At 33.0% G+C, this 24,175-nt stretch overlaps 1 protein-coding gene and 1 long non-coding RNA gene across 4 annotated transcripts; one reads left to right on the top strand and one right to left on the bottom strand.

Moving 5' to 3' along the window:
* Positions 1-5,087: 5,087 nt before the first annotated feature.
* Positions 5,088-10,440, bottom strand: LOC108204780 (protein ACCELERATED CELL DEATH 6-like). The gene is made up of 3 exons (XM_017374390.2): positions 9,683-10,440; positions 8,555-9,099; positions 5,088-5,873 (listed from the first exon to the last, which is right to left on the bottom strand). Exons 1-3 carry the CDS (start codon positions 10,284-10,286, stop codon positions 5,169-5,171), a joined length of 1,854 nt encoding a protein of 617 aa, XP_017229879.2. The 5' UTR covers positions 10,287-10,440; the 3' UTR covers positions 5,088-5,168.
* A 4,503-nt stretch (positions 10,441-14,943) lies between these two features.
* On the top strand, positions 14,944-23,572 carry LOC108204853 (uncharacterized). Of its 3 annotated transcripts, XR_010288188.1 has the most exons (6): positions 14,944-15,103; positions 17,811-17,891; positions 17,979-18,032; positions 18,890-18,960; positions 22,455-22,484; positions 23,166-23,572. It is a non-coding gene; the product is annotated as an uncharacterized LOC108204853 (long non-coding RNA). The 3 variants fall into 3 exon arrangements; XR_001803859.2 differs by lacking the exon at positions 22,455-22,484; XR_010288187.1 differs by lacking the exon at positions 22,455-22,484 and having other exon boundaries at positions 23,123-23,572.
* Positions 23,573-24,175: the final 603 nt, after the last annotated feature.

Here is a 24,175-nt window from a genome sequence, read left to right as displayed (position 1 = left end):
TGGAATGAACTTCATGAGAGGTTTTCTGGAACCAATGGACACAGAGTCTATCAAGTTCTTAAAGATATCCATGTTTTAGAACAGGGTACTGCTTCTGTGGAAGTGTATTTTAACAAACTCAAAGGATTATGGGATGAGTATGCTGTGTTGGAGCCAAGCTTCACATGTGTTTGTGGATCACATAAGCAACAATCTGAGAGAGAACAGAAGAGGAGACTTCTGCAATTCTTGATGGGATTACATGAGAGCAATGCTACTGTTCGAGGTCAAATTCTCATGATGAATCCTTTACCTTCCATCTCTCAGGCTTATTCTTTCATCAAACAGGATGAGAGATCTAGACAGAGTTACAATAATTTGGCTGCTGTTTCTTCTCCACTTGCTAATTCAACTGTAACTAATGTTGATAACAAGAAATTTGGTACTTCTAAAGCTGGTACAGGCTCTGTTCAGCAGAAATCCAATCTCAAGTGTGCCTATTGCAATTTCAATGGACATACCAAAGAACAGTGTTATAAGCTGATAGGTTATCCTCCAAACTGGAAGAAAAAGGAGAAGACACAGTCATCTGCTGGTTTTCGTACCATGCCTAAGGCTAATCTTGCTAGTACAGATGGTTCTGAATTGTCACAGTCAGATCATATGCTTCAGATGCAACAACAATTGACTCAGCTGAACAAAATGATGAGTATGTTTAGTGGAATGTCTCAAAATTCTGCTCTCAAATGTCCTGAAGATCATGTGGCAGGTATGGCCATAGCTTGTTCCAATTCTGTCTTTGCCAATACTACCTCCCACACCTGGTTAATTGATACAGGTGCAACTGATCATATGTGTTGCATTCTTGACATAATGACTGCTGTTGTCAAACTTGCAAATCCAGTCAATGTAGCTCTTCCTAATGGTTCATCTATTTTGGTGACTAGAGTTGGTTCTGTACACTTCAGTGATACTTTTCACATTAGTAATGTGTTGTATGTGCCAAGTTTTCACTACAATCTATTCTCTGTACCAAAGTGGTCCATGGATACTGGAGGTTCTGTGATTTTCACTCATGACAAGTGTATTTTTCAGGCCCTGAACCTGCAGACAGCATTAGCCACTGGTAGTCTGCAACATGGCTTGTATCATCTGGAGCCATCTTCTTACAAGTATGCTCTTCCTCCCATTCCTGTTATTAGCAATTCAGTTTCTAAACAGCATTTAAATGCTCTTTGGCATATGAGACTAGGACATGTTTCTTCACCTGTGATGCATAAGATTTCATCTATTTCTTCATTCATTATTGATGATGCAAACAAGCAGTGTCCTATTTGTCCTATCTCTAAACAGACCAAGCTGCCTTTTGTTTTAAGCAATTCTCATGCTAAATCGCCTTTTGATTTAGTTCACCTAGATGTTTGGGGACCATATGCTCATGAAACATTCAATGGTTGTAAATATTTTTTAACAATTGTTGATGATTTTTCTAGAGCTATCTGGACTATTTTGTTAGCCACCAAACAGCATGTGTTTTCTCAGATTAGGTATTTCTGTGCTTATGTGTCTAACCATTTTAAGACCTCAATCAAAACCTTCAGAACTGACCATGGGACTGAGTTCTTTAACAGTTCATTCTTGTCTTTTATGCTTGAAAATGGCATTTCACACCAATCTTCATGTGTCAATACACCAGCACAGAATGGAAGGGTTGAGAGAAAACATAGACAATTGTTGGATATAGCCAGATCTTTAAGATTTCAGTCAGGTCTACCCATTAGATTTTGGGGGGAATGTCTTTTGACTGCTACTTATTTGATAAATAGACTTCCAACACCAGTCTTGAATTTTAAAACTCCTTATGAGAGTCTGTTTCATGAGGCCCCAGATTACAATCTTCTTAGAGTATTTGGGTGCTTGTGTTTTGCATCTGTTCATGAGTCAGATAAATTCAGTCACAGAGCTGCTAGGTGTGTCTTCATTGGATATCCTCATGGAGAGAAAGGGTATAAACTTTTGAATTTAGAAACTAAACAACAGTTTGTTTCTAGACATGTGGTATTTCATGAAAATGTGTTTCCATTCTTGGATGGTATTCATACTGCCAAGTCTAGTGACCCTCATTTTTCTTCTCATTGGGCACAATTTAATGAACATTTTGTACCTGAACCTCCCATTCCAACACAGACACCAGTTACATCTCATGTGCAGCCTTCTGAAAATGTTCAACCTGAAAATTCTCAACCTGAAAATTCTCAATCTAGTCCTGTTGTTCCTTCAGAATCTGTTGAGACAGTTAACAATTATTCTGATGATTCTGCCAATTTTATGGATAATTCACCACCAGATTTTGACACTTTGGTCAGTCTGGAACATAATTTCCCAGAGTCTGAACACATTGATATTAGAATATCAACTAGAACTAGACAAGTACCTCACTGGTGGAATGATTACTCAGTTAAGAATCCTAAAGCTGCTAATGTGGTTGAGTCTAAATACTCTATGGATCAGTTTCTGTCTCCTCATGCTTTCACACATGATCATGCTGCTTTTCTCACTAAAATTGTTCAACATTCAGAGCCAAAATCTTTTGCTCAAGCTGTATTAGATCCAAATTGGATCACAGCTATGAACAAAGAACTGGATGCTTTAGAAGCAAACCATACATGGGATTTAGTTCCCTTGCCACCTGGAAAGAAAACTGTAGGATGTAGGTGGGTCTACAAAATCAAATATCATGCTAATGGTGAAATTGAAAGGTATAAGGCTAGATTAGTGGCAAAGGGATATACTCAAGAACTTGGAGTAGATTTTCATGATACTTTCTCACCTGTGGCAAAAGGTGTCACTGTCAAGGCAGTATTTGCTATTGCTGCTTCAAAACAGTGGATAGTGTCTCAGCTGGATATTAATAATGCCTTTCTTCATGGTGATCTTGAAGAAGAGGTTTATATGGATCTTCCTTTAGGATATATTTTGCCTCCTGGTTCTCCTGCTTTGGTGTGCAGATTAGTAAAATCCATCTATGGTCTTAGACAAGCTTCTAGACAATGGAATTCTAAACTTTGTGCTTTTCTGCTAGATTATGGTTTTACTCAATCTTTAGCAGATTATTCCTTGTTTACTTTTAAGCAAGGATCATTGTTTACTATAGCTGTGGTGTATGTTGATGACATTTTGCTTACTGGTGATAATGTCACCATGATTGCTGACCTTAAAATTGCTTTGGATAAGGCATTCAGTATTAAGGATTTAGGAGAGGCAAAATATTATCTGGGATTAGAAGTGGCAAGGAATGATACTGGTATTTTCCTTAGTCAGAAGAAATTCATATTGGACATGCTTAGTTCTGCTGATATGGTTGATGCTAAACCACTGTCTATTCCTTTGGATCAAAATATCAAGCTTTATGATTCTGATAAGTCTGGTTCTGTGATTACTAATCAGTCCTTTTATAGAAGCTTGGTTGGAAAACTTCTCTATCTCACTTTTACCAGACCTGATATCAGTTTTTCAGTGCATTTGCTTAGCCAGTTTATGCATAATCCCAGAGAACAGCATCTTAAAGCTGTGTTGAGGGTCCTTAGATATCTGAAGTGCACTGTTGGTTTGGGACTCTATTTTCCAGTCCTTAATAATCTTACCTTACAAGGTTTCTGTGATAGTGATTGGGGAGGGTGCACTTTTACTGGCAGATCTGTTACAGGTTATTGTCTTCAGTTAGGACCAGCATTGATTTCCTGGCAAGCAAAGAAGCAATCTGTTACTTCCATGAGTTCAGCAGAAGCTGAATACAGGGCTTTGGCTACTATAACTACAGAAATCATGTGGCTTAAATATCTGCTTGCAGACTTGCTTATTGATTGTTCTAAGCCTGTAACTGTTTTTTGTGATAATCAGGCTGCTCTTGAAATAGCCATGAATCCTGTGCAACATGCTCGTACTAAGCACATTGAGCTGGATTGTCATTTCATTCGTGAAAAGGTTCAGAATGGAGTCATTTGTCCTGTCAAAATTTCAACAAAGTTGCAGCTGGCAGATATACTTACTAAAGCTCTTGGAGGTCGATCTCACTGGTTTATATGTTCCAAGCTGGGATTACACAATCCTTGTGTATCTCCACCTTGTGGGGGGCGTATTACAGATGATACTACTATAGCTGCTAATGTAATAGTAGGATCAGCAAAGCAGCAATATAAAGCAACTATTGCTCTAGCTTTGACTTCACAAGTCAATAACAGTTTAGTGGAATGTGTGTGGGGTTAGTTAGTACAGCTGTCATATTCTGTTAGCTGTCATATTCTGTTAGCTGTCAAGTGTGATTGTATATATACTCTGCTGGTGTGTAACTTTGCTACTTGAACATTTTATCAATATCAGAAATTCTCTCTCTAGAAAATATGTAAGCTCAGCTTCTTATTCTAATAAAAACATACTACAAGAAGGATAACTGGAATTACGAAGGGACATTCTCGCTTGTTTCCGTCGTCACATTAAGGTTGGGTTCACTTCATCGAATGGAATAAGCGGAAAATGGAATGAAATTTGTATTATAAATTGTGAGTGATTAGTGAAATTGTTTATAATTTTCATTTTTGCAATCATTCCATTCTAACTATTTTAACGAAAAATCTAACCTACATGTTTTGAAAGGAATGTTGATTCCATTTGTTCTTCATCTTTTTCTATCATCTTCTTCATGAAAAATTTCAACTCACTCATGTTTAATCATTATTGCCTCATACTCTCTCCAATCTCCATAAAACTTGTTCATATAGTTTCATTTCATTCTCCCCTCATTCCATTCCATGAAGTGAACACAACCTAACAGTCTCAAACAGAATATCCTTGCGTACAAATTTTTTTTAAGTAATATTTTGGACACATTAGGAGTGGTTTGGTTGATGGATATGTGTACGAGGTTTATTCATTCCAAACTCATACCTATTTAGTTGGTTAAACTTCTTAGAAAGAAAACAAAGTCCAAAAACTGTGATATCTAATTGGTTAAAACTATTTTAATATCATTGAGGGGTTAACTGATTATAAAGGATTACAATTCATCACTGTAGGTATACAAAAATGGCGGTAGCAGAGTTGATTGCCGCACAGTCGCACAGAACGGATCATCTTGTAAAAGTATTAAAATGTGCTTGACAGTAAAATTTATGAGAGTATTATTATACAGTTTAGACTAAGTCTGAACCATCAGATTTGGCAGGATGGTCAATCGATCGCTCACATAATCTCCGCACAATATCCCAGCGTCGGCTTCTCCAAACAATATAGTAATACATGCGGCAAAGCCACCAACGTGTTTCATGTATAGGAAACCTTAACATGTTTATTGAAGTTCTATAGCTAAGAGAAAAGACAAGGAGAAGGAATAAAGAAGAGAGGGTAGAAACAGCAATGGCCAGAACTAATGAGTGTGACAGCACCGCGTAAGTCCCTGCAATGAAAGCCACCATCATTGCTGCAATCGAGGCAATGTTGAGCACTACAGCAAAGGAGAAAGAGGTAATAAAGGCCTTCCTCTTGAGTTTGAATGATAATGTGAAGTAAAGAAACAGAGAGGAAATTGAAAACAAGAGAGCGACCGTATCTGCAACCACAAATATATTAAAGGCGGGCTTTCTTAGAAGTAATGGGGAGCCTTGCTCGGGTCCTAGATTGCCGTTAAAACCACCTGGCATGGCGAATCCCGCTGTTAAGGCTACTGTTGTCACAAGTGCAGCCACTACCATATGTGTATTCGCCCTTTGTCTCCGCATCTCGGTCCTTACATCGTGACTTTTTACATCAGATCTATCGATATTTTGCATCTTACCGCCAGTCCATTTGTCCCAAATATCATTAAAGTTGTCTCTATGTGGATGTAGTCCACCCACGTCCTGGACATCGTCATATAACGTGAGGACGAGTCGATTAAATATGAGTGATGCTAGGTCTACACAAATATATACAGAAATATGCAAAGAATGACTTGAATTCCACTACATTCTGCTCTATCTTGTTGTACTTCTTTTTAGCTCTGCATTGTGTTCTGTTTTTCTGTCACGAGTCTTGAAGTCTACCGACTACCGGTATCTTCTATTATACACATATATTATATATTTAATATTTTTTGACAAAATTTTTTTATAAACAAATATATTTGTATTATATTTTTGATATATTTCTTTTCACCTCTATTATCCAATATATTTATTATACGTGTATATATAACATTTTTCTTTCTTCTATTAGATAATTATTCACTGGACTTTTGATAAGAAAATATTGTTTTAGATTCCAAAATTTTAAGTAGCTATTTTATCACTTATACTTTAGCTTCGGCAACATATTTATTATACATGTAATATTTCTGTACAATTATAATTTTGTAATAATATTTATGTTTAAATTAAGATACTCAATATTTTAAAATTTTAAATGCTAACTGTTTACCAAGACAAGTTTACTATAAATATTGATAAACTTACAAATTTCATAACAAATAATATTAGTACTTTATATTTTAATAGTATAAATATATTTTGAATGTTTGACCATTTTTTATTATATAAATGAATTGACAACTTATAATTTATATATATATATATATATATATATATATATATTTGTATTTATTTTATATTTGATTTATTTTTGGTCTCTCAATTAACGAATATATTTATCATAAGAAACTTATTTATTTGTATTATGAAAAGTGAAAACTTATAAATATTTGTTTTATTATTCATTAATGAATCATAATAACAAATTTATGGTAAATAAAATATATTTACAATATTATATATAAAATAATAATATTATTTGCTATGTGATGGTATACAATAAAAAGAAAACTTGATTTGGTAGACGTTTAAAAGTTTAAAATTTAAAATACTTTAATTATTACATCACAAGTCATACTAGCAGTTGAACTTCATAGGTTATATATGAAATTACACACCTAGAGGGGGGTGAATAGGTGTTATGGCTAATATACCCGATTTTTATAAGTTACCGAATAATTAATCTGTCAAAGACAGCCTGCTGTTAAATTTCAGAGTAAACAGTTAGCCTGCTAATAAGATAAATGCAATGCAGATAATGTAAAGCAGTATGTTAGCAACACCAAGAATTTTAGCCAGGTTCGACCCCTAACCCTAATGGTCTACGTCCTGGTCCCCTACCAACTGGTAAGAGATTATATTATTAATCAATAATATCAACGATTACAAGATTCAATAATATAACTCCCTTTCTCCCTTGTTCCTGTTATCAGCCTGCTGAAACCCCTGAACCACGAACCAAAAGCTCTCCAAGACCTATACTTCCCAAGTATACTCTTCTAGCTAACTAGTCCCCTTGTTCTCTTGTTTCACAAGCTCGATACACAGCAACAAAACATTACACTTTGAACAATACAATGTGTGAGTGTAATACAACCGAAACTATGAACTCTCAATATAGATATATATGCAAATATAAGTACTAGAGCTCAATAAAAGATTTAGCAATGTAAAGAGTTGTATTTCAGAAAGCTTGGTGTGTTCTCCTTGTTCTCTACCGAAAATGAAAGCACACACAAATTTATATACATCATACCAACGGTCATACTCCAACAAATTTCCCAACGATCTTGGTAACAACCTCACGTTTAAATTTGAATTGAATGATGAACGTTTGAATGAAGTAAGATTACTGAGTAAAGGATAAATCACGTTTGAAATCATCTCAGTAAAGTATTTAAAATAAAACCCGTTTGAAACAAAATAGAAGTTTGTTAAAGATAAGATTCTTTGAGATAAAATCTCCTATTTGTTAGGAAAACGTTTTTGAACAAAACTCTTTATAAAACTGAGCTCTAATATTTATATAAGATATATACAAATATTAGAATCCTTACAAAGTCGTTTCCTATTAAATCTCCATGAAAATAGACTTTGATCTTTATCCGATTGTTTCTCTGTTCTCGCTGTAAACCTGCTGATAGCTTGTAAATATTCCTGTAAGCTTGCTGACAGCTATAATCATGCTAACATCCTGAAATACTGTTAGTCCGCATAAACAACCTTTGATAGCATGCTAACACATATCAGTTTCACGTTATTAGCTTGCTGTTAGTGTCATCATCAAAACCTTGAGAGTATCAATATATACGTGCACGTGCATGCGAGATGTCATTCACATTATTCGGGGCTTTCTTAGTTTTATTGTTTATTATCCTATTATATTATATTAAGTACCATCTAATTTTTTTAACATGTATATTAAAATATTAAAAATTAATAATAATATTTAATTTTAATTTTAGTTCTTATATCAAATTAAAATTTGAATTTAAAAGTTAGGTCTGAATTTTTATTTGAAATAAATTTTATAAAAATAATTATATTTATTCGAGATATTTTTTAACACTTTAAATTATGTGTTTAGAAATTTAACAACCATTAAAATGAAATTTAGAGAATAAAAACTATAGCATTAATCGTTGTTATGGCAAGTTCTAATGATAAATTTAACTACAAACTTTATCATGTTACCAATTAAAATCATACGAAATAAAATTGAATTTGATACGTACCTCACCAATTACTAGTAAGGGCGAATAATACTGGTAAAGTGCTTCTGCTGGAGTCAAATTTGTGTTGTCTACCACTTCCTGATCCGTCTTCGGTATCCATTGCGGCAATCTGGGAATATAATATCCCAGCTTGGCAATCAGGTGAAGTGGCGTATTCCCTTCCATATCTTTTTGTATGATAAGTGCATTTAAAGTATCAAATTTCCAAGTTTCTGATAAAATGAATTTCAGAAGGAGGCTTTGGTCTTGCTTCAGGGCTATATGGAACATATTTTGACCATTTCCATCTACACTGTCCACAATATCCGGTAAATAGTTTAAAAGTTTCATAATCACCCTAGTGTATCCTTTATACGCTGCTATATGAAGAGGCGTCTTCTTATCTTTTTTATCTGCTATATATGCCACCCTTCTATTGGCATTCAATAAAAATTCAATGGAATTCAAAAGATCATTTTCTGCTGCGAAATGAAACGCTGTCCATCCATTATGATCTAATTTCTTAATGAGATCTGGGTTGCTTCTCGCTAGAAATCTCATGCATTCTGTCATATCATCACAAAATTGATAATTATCTAAATAGAGGTGCTTATATGCAAGCCAGCCAAGACACGCAGAAAGAAATGAAATATTATTTAGACACGTGTAGAGTTAAGAAGTTGAAAAAATAAATATAACTCTTTTCATAAGTGAACTAAAGTTCAAATCAGTTTCAATTTTTGGATAAGGAATGAAAATAAAAAAGAGGTGTACCAGTGGCCGACAAAAGTAAAATACTTTTTTCTCGAGACTTTGATGTAAAAATTTAGACATAAATATTAAACAATTATCAAATGTAACAAATAAATTATTTAAGTGAAATGTAAATAATATAAAAAAATTATAAGTATTGAATATAAAAAGATATGAATAGTAAAAAAAATTGAAAAGTGTAAGAAAAGTAAAACCAAATATAATATTTTATAAGTGAACTGGAACGCCAATTTCAATTTCAATAAGAAAATGAAAACGAAAAATAGATGTACAAATATAGTGACCCACCAAAATAATTATTGTTATAATTCGGTAACGGGCATGTAGAATTACACAAATATGTTTTTTTTTTTGATATATATATACAATACGTACCGTATCCTCTTGAACTCATTAGTGCACCATGCAAGGCAGTTCGTCCATGGGGACCACCGAATGTTGGTGATTCACAGTTGTCAAGAATTACTTTGGTCACACCAGCGTAACCCCTAGCGGCAGCCAAGTAAAGTGGAGTTTCATCAGACTTGTTCCGAGGATACGAATAACCTGGATCTTCTTTGACTAGCACTCCAACTATTTTTTCGTGATTGTATCGAACTGCAGCATGCAAGGCAGTTTCCAATTCCACATTGGGTGCTCTAATCAGCTTTTGCAGCCTCGTAGTTGGGTTTTCCAGATCATCATCAGATAGATGGTCCGAAGACTTGGCCTTGCTAAGAAGTGCTTCAACCGCGTGATGGTGCCCCTGTCTTGCTGCTAGATGAAGAGCCGTCTCACCTCTCGAGGTGGTCTGTAATAGTAGTGGTTCATCCGCACGTTCAAGTATCTCTTGCACGCATTTGTTACTCCCGTGTTGGCATGCAACATGAAGCACCGAATTATTTGTAGGTGTCACTTGATCACGTACTTGAAGCCAGTCTCTCAACTTTAGGACATCAATGTCATCTTCAGTGAGAGCTAAATATAGTTCCCTGTCCATATCTTTTACTGTGTTGTTTTGAATACCCAAAAATATTGCAAAGCTAGGATTAGGAAAGGAAGATCGTTCACATTTAAGCTAGGATACAATACATCATACATATAGGCAAGCTGCAAAGTTGTGTTGCTTCCTAATTGATTTAATGACTCAATTGCCCTTGAATTATTGGCCGACTGGTCCGCCTCTTAATAATGCAGAAATTTGTATGAACATGGACCCGATATGTCTCTTAAAGTGTGCACAAAATTGGGTACAGAATTTTGCACAAAATGATGTGGCAACTGAGGTGGGAAGTCTTAATTGGTACTATTAATGCATATACAGGGGGCCCATTTCAATCAAAAGTTGACACATACTCATTATGTGAATGTTTTTGTACTCAATTCTGTGCCTCTAGCATTTTCCTTAATTTTATACCTGTAGCACTACTCTAATATAAAAATGAGTAGTGCTAGGTGCACATAATTGTGTACAGAATTTTTATACATAATGATGTGGTGAGTTTTAATTGGGGTTGTTGATGTAAATGCAGGGGTCCATTCCAATTAAAACCCACCACATATCATTATGTACATATTTTTGTACACAATTATGTGCACCAAGCATTTTCCTATAAAAATACATGCTCTTAACATTTGGTTCTTAATTACCCCTATGTCCCAAATTACATGTCTCTTTTAATTTTCAACAAGTCAAATTGACCGATCTTTGACCATATATTAAAAATTATTTATTTATTATTTTAAAAAATAAAAAATTACACTTTGAAATAGATTAAATGTACTTTCCAATGATATAATCTTTTCTATTTTTTTCTATTATTTAATATATAAAAGTTTGAGTCAAAATATTGTAAATTTAACCGGTCAAAATTCAAAAAAGACATGTATTTTGGGACAGAGGGAGTATAATTTATAAAATATAATTATTTATATAATTGCAAAGCAAGGAGCGGTAACATCTACATTTATAGATTCTACACATTATTGATAGATAACGTGCAAGTGTGCTGCTTTTTTTAATTAATTGGAGCAAGGTGCAAATATTTAAATGACAGTGGTCTTAAGTAAACTGAGCGTACCTAACAATAATTAGTGAATCGAGTCAACTGCCCTAAATTTAAGTTAACAAGCCTTTCATGTGCCACTATGCCGCAGGATTTGAATCCGGTTACGATCATCACATCATATTCACGTATAAAGTTCATCATTTTAATTAGTTTTAATCAAATATAAAAAAAATAGATGCCTTAAAATAATGTAATCTTGAATTTTATGTAGTACGTATTTATTAACAGATATTTATCAGATACCATGTTAACACATTAATTCACCTACATATACAATAGCATGAAAATACCTACTTAAGAATTAAAAAAAATTGGATATGTAGTGCTTTCTCAGTTTGGGTATGCCAGTTTCTTTAATTTTTTACACATATTTTTAAAAGAATTTTGACACTTTCTCTAACAAAAATATTAATATCATATATATATTTTTGACACAATATCATATTTTATTTAAAAAGTTTAAAAAATAATATATGATCAAAATTTTTAAAAAATACGTGAAAAATTTAAGAGAATGACATAACCAACATCCAAAAGGTAACACAGCTGAACACAAAGCTTTCACTTGTTCATAATCATAATCATGGTGACCTTGAGTAGATTGTCTTTAATTAATAAAGTCAACGACGGTGAATTGTTTTAAAATACTACTTTCTAATATAATTATTTCTTTAAATTAATTTAAAATAATTATATACAAACGGGATCCATATTAGTAATTCTTAAGGAAATTAAAACTTAAACTCTTGAGCCCATTTATATATTGATAGATAACGTGCAAGTGTGCTGCTTTTTTTTTTTTAATTAATTGGAGCAAGGTGCAAATATTTAAATGACAGTGGTCTTAAGTAAACTGAGCGTACCTAACGATAATTAGTGAATCGAGTCAACTGCCCTAAATCCATGATTTATTTTTAAAAAAAATAATATTTATTAATCACTACCACTCCACCAAAAATAGATATAATTAAATTTATAAATTAAATATTACAATTATAACTTGTAAGATTTATATTAAATATATATATATATTATAAATATGAATTAATATTATATATTGTATGTACTATTTGGTCTATTCAATCTATTTGGTTCGAATCGAAATAATTTTATAGAACGGACCGGACCAAACAGATGGAGTTTTCAAAAAATTAGAACGGAACGAAATTGAATTTGCACGGTTGGTGCGACTTTTAGATTTTGGTTCGATTTTGCTCTGATTAGCAAACTATCTTTGTCCGTAGGCTGACATGAACAAGCTGACGAGGGCGCCGTGCCTAACCAATGCTACAAATTTATCAAAACTGCTGACCAGGTCCCTTTCGAGCATTTTATATTTTTATCTGTGTGAAATTGATTTAAATATGATTATGAGTATATGACAATGTTGTTTGAATTAAATTCTCTGAGGACCAGCCGCCTCCCTGGTGTCCGGCATGTAATTCATGCGATTGATGTTTATGAATATTAGGCTAACAATGATTTTTTATGTGATATAGTGAATTGCGATGTTATTATTTTCAAAAATGTTAACGTAATTTTTAAATTGTATGTGTTAAACGATCAGGAAACAAATGATTTAATTATTTTTAGTATGTTATTTATTTTATCACCTAGTTATAGTTGTATCGACAGTTGAGAGTTTATCCCGACATTATTATATTGAAGTTAATGAAACTTTCTTGTATTTGTCGAAAAAAGAGTCGACTATTTAAGTAATAATTAAATAATTAACCAATGCACATGGGTATTTGATTATTTAAGTAATAATTAAATAATAACTACAAGAATACAAGTAAATTCAAGTGATGTTTTATTAGATGCCGAGTATATCGATTATTGTCCTATAAAATATTCCATCCATCCCATTCGATAATTGTTTTATCAAATCTTTTTTTATGTATTTGTCTTTCTATTCAGTTCACTATATATACACACACGCTAACTTATGACATGTGCCAGGCACGGATAATTTATAGTATTTTTTAATTTTATTATTTATATTTCAAATTTTATTGAAATACAAATCGATAATACTGACCAAATTTTTAAATGTTTTGAATTAATTATTTTTTATGAGATGAAGTTAATAAAAATCTGTCACCGGACTCAAAAAATGGTTATTAGTGTGTATTCGCTAGAAAATTTGATATAAAAATTATACAAAATTATGACAACAATTTTGTTTTTTATTTTGGCCATATTTAGAGCAGATTTCATTAATATCTTGAAAAAAACTCAATGAGGACGAACCCCCATCATGTAACCAGGTTGAAAAACAAATAAACAAGCTAAATAATCAGCCGTTTCGTTTCCGGATTGCTTAACTAACTCAATACAAATATTCTCAAAATTAAAATGAAGATAATAGTTTTTCGAGCAATCCAGTCTACATCTCCCCCGAAAACAGTAACTTGATAGTTCATCCTTACATTAATTTCATTAATAGTACAAAGTTCAGAATTTTCGGAACTTTCAATACACCGTAAAATTCATTTTCGACGCAATTTCGCTTGAACCGAGACACATCACACAAAGTTAGACACTCAAACACACAAACAATAACTCAAACAAAAATATACGAAAAAAAATCCAATTGGTTTTTCGAATTTCTTAACAAAAGTCAAATTTATTTAAAAGAAAACAAATAAAAGAAAATATTTATTGATGGAAAATTAAAAAAAAAAAAAAAAAAGGCGTTGTATGGATGGAAAAACAGTGGCTAAAAATTGAGATTGATAAGAGAGAGTTGCAATGTGATGGGAGGGAAGGTCAGCCGGTCAGGGATATGGAGGGTACTAGGGTCAGAGCGAGATGGAGGTTCGAGGTTATTAGAATTAGAGGGGAACCGGAGATGGGATAGTTGACCGGAGAGAGAGGATATTAGGTATCAAATTTGCCGGTGACAACAATTTTAATCAATTTATACTATTTATATGAATTATATTACGCAACGGAGGAAAATGGGTGCTACGCATCTTCCACAAAAGCAGAGTTTTCTCGAATGTCTGAGAAAATTTTCGAGAGGTTGTTTAAAATTAGTTGACTAAATTGGATGTGGATTATATAAAGTTGTTGAGATAGTATATTTTGATTATATTCAAAAAATAATAATATTATTAATATCTCAGATTTTTATCTCAGATTATTATAAATAAAATATATCAGTTCAGTGTGATAATAACTAACACAAAATTTTCTTAAAAATTATCTAGAGATCGATTAGATTTTCAACAGATATAATCAACACCAATAAGTTGGAGATATTGTTAGAGTTAGATTTTCGTATATAATCTTTAAAGCACAAATTAAGAATTTGTAAATAAAATTATGTATGTGGAAATACAACTAATCTAATAATATTGACAAAATTGAATTTGTCAATAATATTAAAAATTGAATTTTATTTTTATAATTTTTAATAATTTCATTAACTATCTATCAAATGCATTTCTGTTATTATATTTTTAATAGTGAATATATCCTTTTTAATAAAATATTAATTATATAAATTTTGAAAAGTCATTTTCATCAGGTAATATATTTTTTTTTTTATTATTTATTATTACTTTTTAACAACACGAATTTGTGAGGTTTGCAGTTTGCATTGTATTGTTTGTGTTATAACGAGATTGAAAGATGTTCAAAATTGAAATCTTGTTCAGGAGATATGGATAATTTCAAGTGGCCAAGAGCTTTCAATCTCCGAAAGTGATCGGATGGTTCAGAGCGTGAGATGATAACCTAGGTTCTGAATTCTTTACCTATATCGCTATCTTTCAATGTTCGCAGAATCACTTGTATAATTGCTCTCTTAAGCAGTTAATTTTACCTGAATTTCTCAATGTGTTGTTTGCCTTGTTTTTCTGTGGTAAAGAATAAAGCAAATTATAATTGTGATGAAGCTTGCAATTGGTAATAATCTTAGATCAAATCAATTATCGAAGCACAAGTAGAAATAGGGCAGCTCCCTCCCTGTTTAATTCGGTAAGACATCAATTGATAATTCTGAATTTAGTTTGATTCGAAGCACCAGATTAGAGTAACTGAGTAATGAATGCGCCTCTGTGTAGTTTTATTGAGATTAGGATATCAAGAAGATCAACTCGTGTAATCTAAGACTCATGAGCAATTCCGACATAATATGATCTCCATGGGATCAGGAATGAAGCTTGGTGCCCGCCTTCCAGTAATCATGTTTGTGCCAACACATTTGATCTGTTAGGTTCGTTTTAGCTCCATTGATGCAATCACCTGAATGAATACGATATATGTTAACTTATTGGTATATATGTTGTTTGGAAAACTGAGATTTCAGAGGGAGAGAGGTTATAATATCTTTGTGTGTAGATTGTAGACTGTAGAGAAAATTTAGAACGACTAAGTTCCTAACTAGGGTTCTAGAAAAGTGTGACACCCCTTGAAATAGAGTTTGATTTGAGGGATGAAAATAGATATAATTTTGTTAACAAGAAAAGAGGGTAGATCGAATTAGAATCTTAATTGAGCTGTAGTTGCCAACTGAGTGTTGGATGTTAATTCACAAATTACTTATCCGGCAAACATGGCAGGTTGATAAGAGGAGCGTATCCCAGGCCTCTAGTTTAGGTATAATAATTGGGCAGTTTAAAAGGCACTTTTCAGTATAGTTTGCAGCCTCAAGGTGATATGTGAAGCTTATCTAATTTTAACACCAATATTGATGTTGTATGAGTGGATGGCAAGCTTTTCTAGAATGAGAAACTTGTGCATTTGGTATTCAGGTGTGGGTTTACAGCGCTTTGTGTCTATGTAGTACGTATTCAAGTATGTACAGTGAGTGAGTTTGTCAGACACATTATCCCTTATCTGACACGTAATTCGTTGGCAGTGATATAAGATAGTAAGATACTATATGTCAGTCCAGATAGTTTAAACTTTATAATCCTTTTCAGAAAAATGAATGCCAGCAGGCATATTTTCTACTTGTAGAGTTGTAGTGGCCTGATTGGTGTATTAGTGTTGGTTAGCTTGAAGCGACAATGTTGAGTGTTTAGGTTTCTGAGGAAAAGTCGGTTGGCTTGTCCAGAAAGCTGTCCAGTAGACGGTTAAAGGTCAGCAAATGGGTAAGATTGGGCCGAGATGGAAGAGAGAAGGATCTAAACCATCAACACAAAAATCTAACTATCTGCTTCTTAGAACGTTGCTTGTTAGGACAGGAGAGAAAGAAGAGGGATAATAGAGATCACAGATTCTAAAGAACCTGATCTGCTTCTTCATCTCATTTCTTCTCTTATATTTTCTTTTATACAGATTACGTTACAGCCACATGAACACTTGCACATATATATAATCTTTGTTAGGTATTATCTGTTGATTTTTCTGAATCAAATTATACACTTAGTATATCTGTTTGTTTTCAAACTATACACATTTTGAATTTTTCTGTTTTATATTGTTTTATATCAAACTGTTTATACTTGTATGCAGCTTGTATAGAACAATGATACCTGGAATACAACCTTTCTCTTTACTGTTACAACAAGCCATCAATTACTAGCATATATATAATGCTCCCACCTCAAGAAGCAGAACAAGAGCTTATAGACTTATATACAAATTTAAATACATAATTCTTGGTTGTATTTGGGTTGAGATTCAAGGCTGGGGACATGGGAAATATATCGCATACTATATTTTTATGTTCCGTGACTTCCATCTTGATGTTTTTGAGCTGCACTGTTACTTAAATCGAGGGGCAATGTAGTGACAGAGTGTCCTTTTGCCTCACCCAATGGAAAGCTTATCAAGATATATGTAGCTGTTCCTCAAATGTTTTCAGTCTCTTCTCCTCTTCAATTTTTAATTTTGGGAGCTCCCTACAATTTATTCTTTTTGCTTTCTTTTAATTTTAAATTAAGATAATAACTTTGGTATTAGTTTTTAAATCAATAAACTTTGAAGATACTCTCTTATGTCTTCATTTGATATATTTTTGTTGATGTATAATACTTATAGCAATAATAAATTAATAATAACATATTGGATAATATATTGTTGGCCAAAACACATATATAATATATTTATTTAGATAATATGTTGTTGGCCAAAACACTTATATTTATGAACTAATTTACAAAAAGACAAGTTAATTATATTATTTGATGGGACTTTTGGATATGTTTCAACATAACACAGCTTATAAATGATGTTTTAAAATATTTAATTATACCAATCAAGTGGTCTCAAGTTTTGGATAGGTACCAATTAAAACCCTCATAAGTCATATCCCTAGATTCTCAAATGTTAATTTGGACAAAAATTGATTATTTCCTTGAGATGGATTCCAGAGTATGCAAATAGGCTTTTTTAAGTGAAAGGAGTGTTAAGATAATATCTGGTCTGATAAGTATATAACTTTAACATAATCTCACATATGCGGTTTGTGCGACTTGAATTTTCTCTTTATTTTTCAGGGAAGTGATTGATGAGTCAAATTTAGTAAGGCAGCTTAGCTACGGGGTTACATGCAAGCATATCAATATTCTGTAACAAATGTATATAGCCGTGTACTTTTTGATTTTTATTGTTTTAAGTATTTGATTGTTTCCATACCTTAAGGCTAATATAACTATGGTGCGCAGGGTGCAACAGGTCGTGAGCTGTGGGAGAAACTTGAAAATTTGGCAGTGCACCGTGTGAGTTCATTCTTCTTCCTTTTCTTTCAAGTTCGTCCATATTGAAATCGATGTTCTTCAGGCCAAGGTTTTCATGGCTTTTTATATAGTCGGGTAACATGTCATTCATTCTAGGGTCGATAAAGTGATGAAACTTGGCTGACAAACAATATATAATGTTAGATGTCTTAATCATCACTCTATTGTGACTTCGACATAGGTGATAATAGTGGTGGCTAGTAGCAAATAACAGTCTGTCAGTCTTTAGTCAGCTTCTTCTGCGTGAAATATTTCAAACGCTATTTGGACATAATGCTATTACAAATTGATTATTTAGAATGATTTCGATTTCATTGATGCTTGACCAATATATCTTGTATCAATAACCAATGTAAATATGCTGGTCGTTGGAATATGGACGGTTAAATATTTTAGTCGTTGAAGAGTAGCCATTAAATATTATTGTTGTTGGAGTATGTATAGCCATTAAAATATTAACATTAAATATAATTTACTTTCTTATCAATTTAATAAGCATAATTATTATATACGCCATCTCTCATGCACTCCCTTTCCCTTCAATGCACCAAAGTCATGCTAAGTTCCCTGATCACTCTACACCAACCAACATATTAGTCTCATCAGACAGAAGAAAAGTAGGAAATTCATACTTCTCCATGTAACCTAAAAGATATATACCTAGGTATTATAACTACGCCTACACATTACACTAACAGTATGTGCTGTGATTCTGTTATGGTGGAATGCTATGTTGTTGATTAGTCATATTGTACATTCTTAAACAAATCCTAAAATGAAAGCCTAAAAGAAAGTTATTTTACAAAGCTAGCTAAGTTATTTCTACTCTCTTCTTGCAGTTTGGTGGACTATCAAAGCTTGGTTTATCAGCTTCAGCTTATTTCTAGTAAAGAGGCACAAGGATATAAAGGTACAAAAGGGATCCCCTATTAACATCTCCATTAATAAAGCACGTTTGTCATAATTAGTACTCTCTAATAGATTCTTCCCTATATGCAGTCCTTGTCCTAACCATCACAGTGAATCCAACCCATATGCTTATAACTTCTGGAGTAACTATTGTTATATATACTATTTGAATATAAGATAAAATAAACTTTCATCATCATTATGAAGAAAACAGTTTCAAGAGAGGGATTTAACTCGGTATCTTCAGTTTTTGTACTTCCTCTACCATAAACAATACCATAAACTAGACAGCAAAGAGTCAAAGATATAGGTTATAGACCTTGGTGTTGCATGCTGCTTAGAGTATTTTGATTTTAAGTGTATCTTAAATTCTTAATCCGATAAGTAACAGAATTATGTTAAACCATGTTAAAATATTATATAATTATATATAATAACTTGTTTGTAATACAAAAAATCATAATATAATCAAATGAACTAAGTTGTATGAATTAGATTTTAGGACACTGATTCCAAATTACTACTCCCTTCATCCCATAAGTCCCATTTACATCTGCACATATTTCAATATGTTAATTAATATTTTTGAATTTTCATTATGTGTATAAAAATTTGGATATTTAATTGATATATAGAAAAAGTAAAATTTAAAAATATAACGTGCATGTATTTTTTACACCTTAGAATGCGTGAAAAAGTTAACTGTGACAATTATTGTGAGGAGGATGTAATATTTATGCAAGTTATGATAAAAAGTACAGAGAAGTTGTTTCTTGCTCCGCTTACCGGAGGTCGAGGGTTCAAATTTTGTCAAAGACAAGATGAGCATGTGAGTGTGTTTAATTATCAAGAAAAAAATGAATTTGTTTTTTAATAAATATTTTGTATGCCATATATATTTAGGTGGAGGGATACAAAAAGCATTATTTATCATAGAAGAAAAATCATATCGGTATTTTTATGTTCTCTTTTTCAATGTATTATATGCGAACATTAAATTGAGCCCAGTGCAGAGTTTCCTACCTATTGTGTATGTATATATAGAGAGAGACCCGTTGAAAGGAACTTATACATATATAGCTAAAAGAAAGCTCAGCGATGCCTTCAAATACATTAATATAGAAAATGCAAGTAATGAAATACACAAAGATCCCACACACTAGCACATGATAAAACATACACCTCCAGAACCCAGCCACAAAGAGAAAATGATTATAAGAACCTTCTCGACATACATATTGGCTATTGCTCATTTAGGAAGTAGTGGTGAAATTAAAGTTGGCACAAGTTACACGTCTGAACAACAGAGAATTGCTAAATCCTAGCGTGGACTTTGCAAGATCGAACTGAAGAAGATTATCTTCCAACTGGAGTGCGCCAATCACAATTGGAATTTTAGGCCGTAACCCTCCATCCACAAACCCCAAGCATAGTACATCTGGTCTTGCCTGCACCATTGAGTTTGCTCCAGCTATTTTCCAAGTAACATTTCCACTTTGTAGAACAAGGTCGATACTTGGAACTGCAGGCCCAACTCTAGTCCCTGATATCTTACTTGAGTTGAAACAGACACCAAAAGGAGACACTGGTGGTTGAATTTGAGGTGCCCAAGATAGCTGATCAGCAAAGACCTTAACTATAGCCATGAAAATGGAGTGCTTAAGAGTGGTGTAAGGTGTCGTTGTACTAAGCAAAGCATTGGGGAAGGATGCTTGCTTGTTTTCTGAAAGCGTAGACATGTCAAAGGGGAGAGCTTTGTTGTTAATGTTTATTGAATTCACTTGTATGTAGTATTCTCCTCTAGGTCCCACAGTAATTGGAGTAAACCCTACCGGATCTGAAATATCTACCCCAGGATTCAGCTTATAAGGCCCCTTGCCGAAGAAAATGACACCATTAGCTTTGTTCGATGAAGTGAGACACAAGGCAAATTTTGGGTGAAATCCATAATGTGAAGCTAGTTGGTATGGTATAGAACCTGGATTGTGCCCCAATCCAGCTACTCCTACAACATTCGTTGGTAAAGGCCCGGTCAATAGTTTAGGAGGTGCACATGAAAATATAAACTGTGTTACAGTAACAAATGGGCCGGAATTTGCCCCTTGGGCCGATTGCACTGAGACGGTATCTTGGCCGAGCTCACCTAAGATGGTCAACTGTGTGAGGGGGTTTGTTGTCATAACACCACATGTATTGTTATGGCAACCTGGTCTAGCCGGAGCTAAGCATTTGTGGCAATAATGGTTACCGACTCGTGAGCACTGAGTTGAGTGACAAAATGGAAATCGGTAACTAGTGGATGAGTAGTTTCTTTCACAATCTCTCCATAAAAACTTGTTGTTTAGATCAACGACAAGTGGAGTTGCTTGGAAAGGAGTTCCTTTCCGAATATTTGTGACATGGAGATTCGTTGCACTATCTTTACTTACCGGCAGTACAAGTGTGTTAGGCTTATAGGGGAGTCGAGATTTGCACAGTGCAAGTGGTGGTAGGATGGAGAAGATGATTAGTAAGAGTTTAAGGACTGAAGTAGCCATTGTAGATGCTTATAGCCTTGTAGAAATGTTATGTCTGTTTACTAGTAACAATGGTATTTGGGGGTATTTATATAATTATTTGTGCATATATGGATATAATATTATATTTTCAGTTTTAAAAGTGGCAATTTTTTCGTGCTTGGTGGGGGTTACTTGGCATGCATATGGAAGGCAGTTACAAAAGTTTTGGCTTTTTTAGAGAAAAGTCCGGTGCTTTCGATACAGGTGTGACAATACATGTGAAGGTTGCATGCCCGTTTTATCATGTAGTGATCAGGAGAGTGATGATTATCTCTCTCTTTTTTCCTATCTGTTGTAAGCTGAGTGATGATTATCTCTTTACATGCATGTTTGCAGAAGGCTGAAGACAAAGCTTCTTCATGAGTATCTGTATGTATATGTCAGTTTCAGTTTTAGATAAACTTGACTAGGTGTAAGCTGATCCTGCCTTGTATCATACACTTACATATGTTGCCATTGTACTGATCAAATGAATATAATTATTGATTTATTTTTATTCATATTGTGATGTTATGGGATTTTTTATTATTTAATTGCATTTACTATGTTATTTCATTAAAAATATCAGGAGGGTAAAAAGTAGTAAAGAGGGCCTACCTGAGTTTTAATTAAAATGGAAACAGAATCAAACTAATATCGTATTAACTAGTTGTAGAATTTATAATTTTGAAATAGATGCTGTCTAAAAAATAAACTAGTTGGTTTGTAGGATTTTGATGATGACATTAATTTCTTTGGCCATTGTATTATTAATACACACACGTATAAATATGTATTTTTTTTATACTAGGTAACTAAGGCGCATTGTGCAGTTTTCCCTTTAAAAATGATCTTATTTTCATATCTAATCGACAATAAATTCTTGAAAATAATTATATACGTTTAATACTTTTATTATAGTCATTCTAATGTGTGTTGCGTACTAATATGTATCCAGGCTAGATGTTTGTTTGAAAGAACTGAGAAGGTATGTTATTTCAATTTTTATTTTCATATAGAATATTATGTTTTGATACGAGTTAAATCAACTTCTTATTTGCATTTATAGGATAAGCATTTTAATATGTTCCATAGCTCTGCAAACGAGAATATTGCAAGTGGCATAATGAATAAAGATTTAATCTTATGATTTTCACAATACGAAACATTACTCAAAGAAGGGGTCTATTGTTTGCATTGTTTTGCTGCCTAACAATAAAACTTGTACTACTGACTTCCAAATCCTGACTTCTAATCCTGAAGGAATGTGATATTGTTTAATCATGTCAATATCTAAGTTAAATCTGTATCAATCCATTTTTACTTGTCATGATGATTTAAGGTGCTGTTTAAGCTACGAGTATGATTATTCTAATTTGCTGGGGGCACAAACACTAGAATTTATACTGTTTTTAGTAAATTGTTTAGTGAATTACAACATCTTTTTCCCAAGGAGGGTCTTTTAAGAAACTGATCAGTAAATATCCTGTCATTAAAGCAGTGTAGGCGTCTTTCGGTTCTCTTATGATTGTAACAGTACTTTGCATGAATTTTGCATATGTTCTGCATAATTCTGTTTTACCCTTCACTTAAACCCTCTGCACATGACTGGTTAATCTTATGCAGTCAATGTAATGAAGATATGCTCATTGCAATTGTTTGGTTATAGGTCAGGTCAGCTGTCAGCATTCAGAAACGAGTGCTGTAAGAATCGAGGGTGTTCAAATGTGAATTTATTTCACGTGGGATGCGAATGTAGCATATTATTACTCTTCCTTGATAAGCATTATATTTGACCCTTGGCGCTTTGTATCATACTATCATGGGATTCCAAACTGATTAATGGGGATGAGAATGAGATTTCAGTACAAATTATGTATTGAATTCTCATCTCCATTCCCATTCCCGTCGGCCAGTTGAAATCTTATGACTCCAACAGCAACAGACTCTGGACTCTGTAATTGTGGATTTCATAGTTTAGTGTGTAATAATAACCACAGTAAATATTAATTGTTGTGTTGAATCTTTGATGAGGTACTTAGTAAGTTACTAGTATATTTAACTTTTCTTTTTAAACTGATTATATGATTCGCAATTGTTCATCCCTGCACTTTCAGAGCTTAGATATATGTCAAAGCAGAACTTCCTTAACTCAGTCAGCCAGATATGAGATGATAAAATGTTGCAAAAAGTTTTTTGCAAATGTTTCTGTAGTTCACGCCAATAGTGGATTTGGTAGTGAGAAATCACACCTAACTAGAGAAAATTTTGTTTAACAGAGGTCTTTACTGAAATTGGTGATCGGATTTGGGGCTGCTTAAGTTTAAGGAAAATGTATTTTTGATCAATTTTTCTCTATTCTGCAGGTTTTTGTTATTAAAGTATTATACATGTTCTGAATTTTTATATCGTATGATGTTATATTATATTTCAAAAGAAATTTTGTGCTATACATAATGCATTTCTATTACAAATAATTTTATGCTGATAAAAAAATTTCGGCATTTCACACACACGTGACGAAAGTCGTCTAAAATTATAGTAGAATAATAATTAAGGGGTCATCCTTTTCATTATGCAACTATATATTATATGAAAGATATATTATTTCTACTAAACATAGCCCGTGCAATGCAATAGTTTATTTTGAAAAAAATAATTTTCCTATATATATTTAAA

Source organism: Daucus carota, chromosome 1, assembly GCF_001625215.2.
Source record: "Daucus carota subsp. sativus chromosome 1, DH1 v3.0, whole genome shotgun sequence".
NCBI classification, from domain to species: Eukaryota; Viridiplantae; Streptophyta; class Magnoliopsida; order Apiales; family Apiaceae; genus Daucus; species Daucus carota.
The sequence above is the reverse complement of the archived record's forward strand: the minus strand, read 5'-3'. Positions and strand labels throughout refer to the sequence as shown.

What these genes read in the sequence shown, in the direction of transcription:
- LOC108204780 (XM_017374390.2), bottom strand. Translation starts at nt 10,286, where the DNA reads ATGGACAGGGAACTATATTTAGCTCTCACTGAAGATGACATTGATGTC. An exon ending in AATGAGTTCAAGAGGATACG is followed by an intron (nt 9,100 to 9,682) that starts GTACGTATTGTA and finishes ATGATATGACAG; the next exon opens with AATGCATGAGATTTCTAGCG. An exon ending in CCTTACTAGTAATTGGTGAG is followed by an intron (nt 5,874 to 8,554) that starts GTACGTATCAAA and finishes GACGATGTCCAG; the next exon opens with GACGTGGGTGGACTACATCC.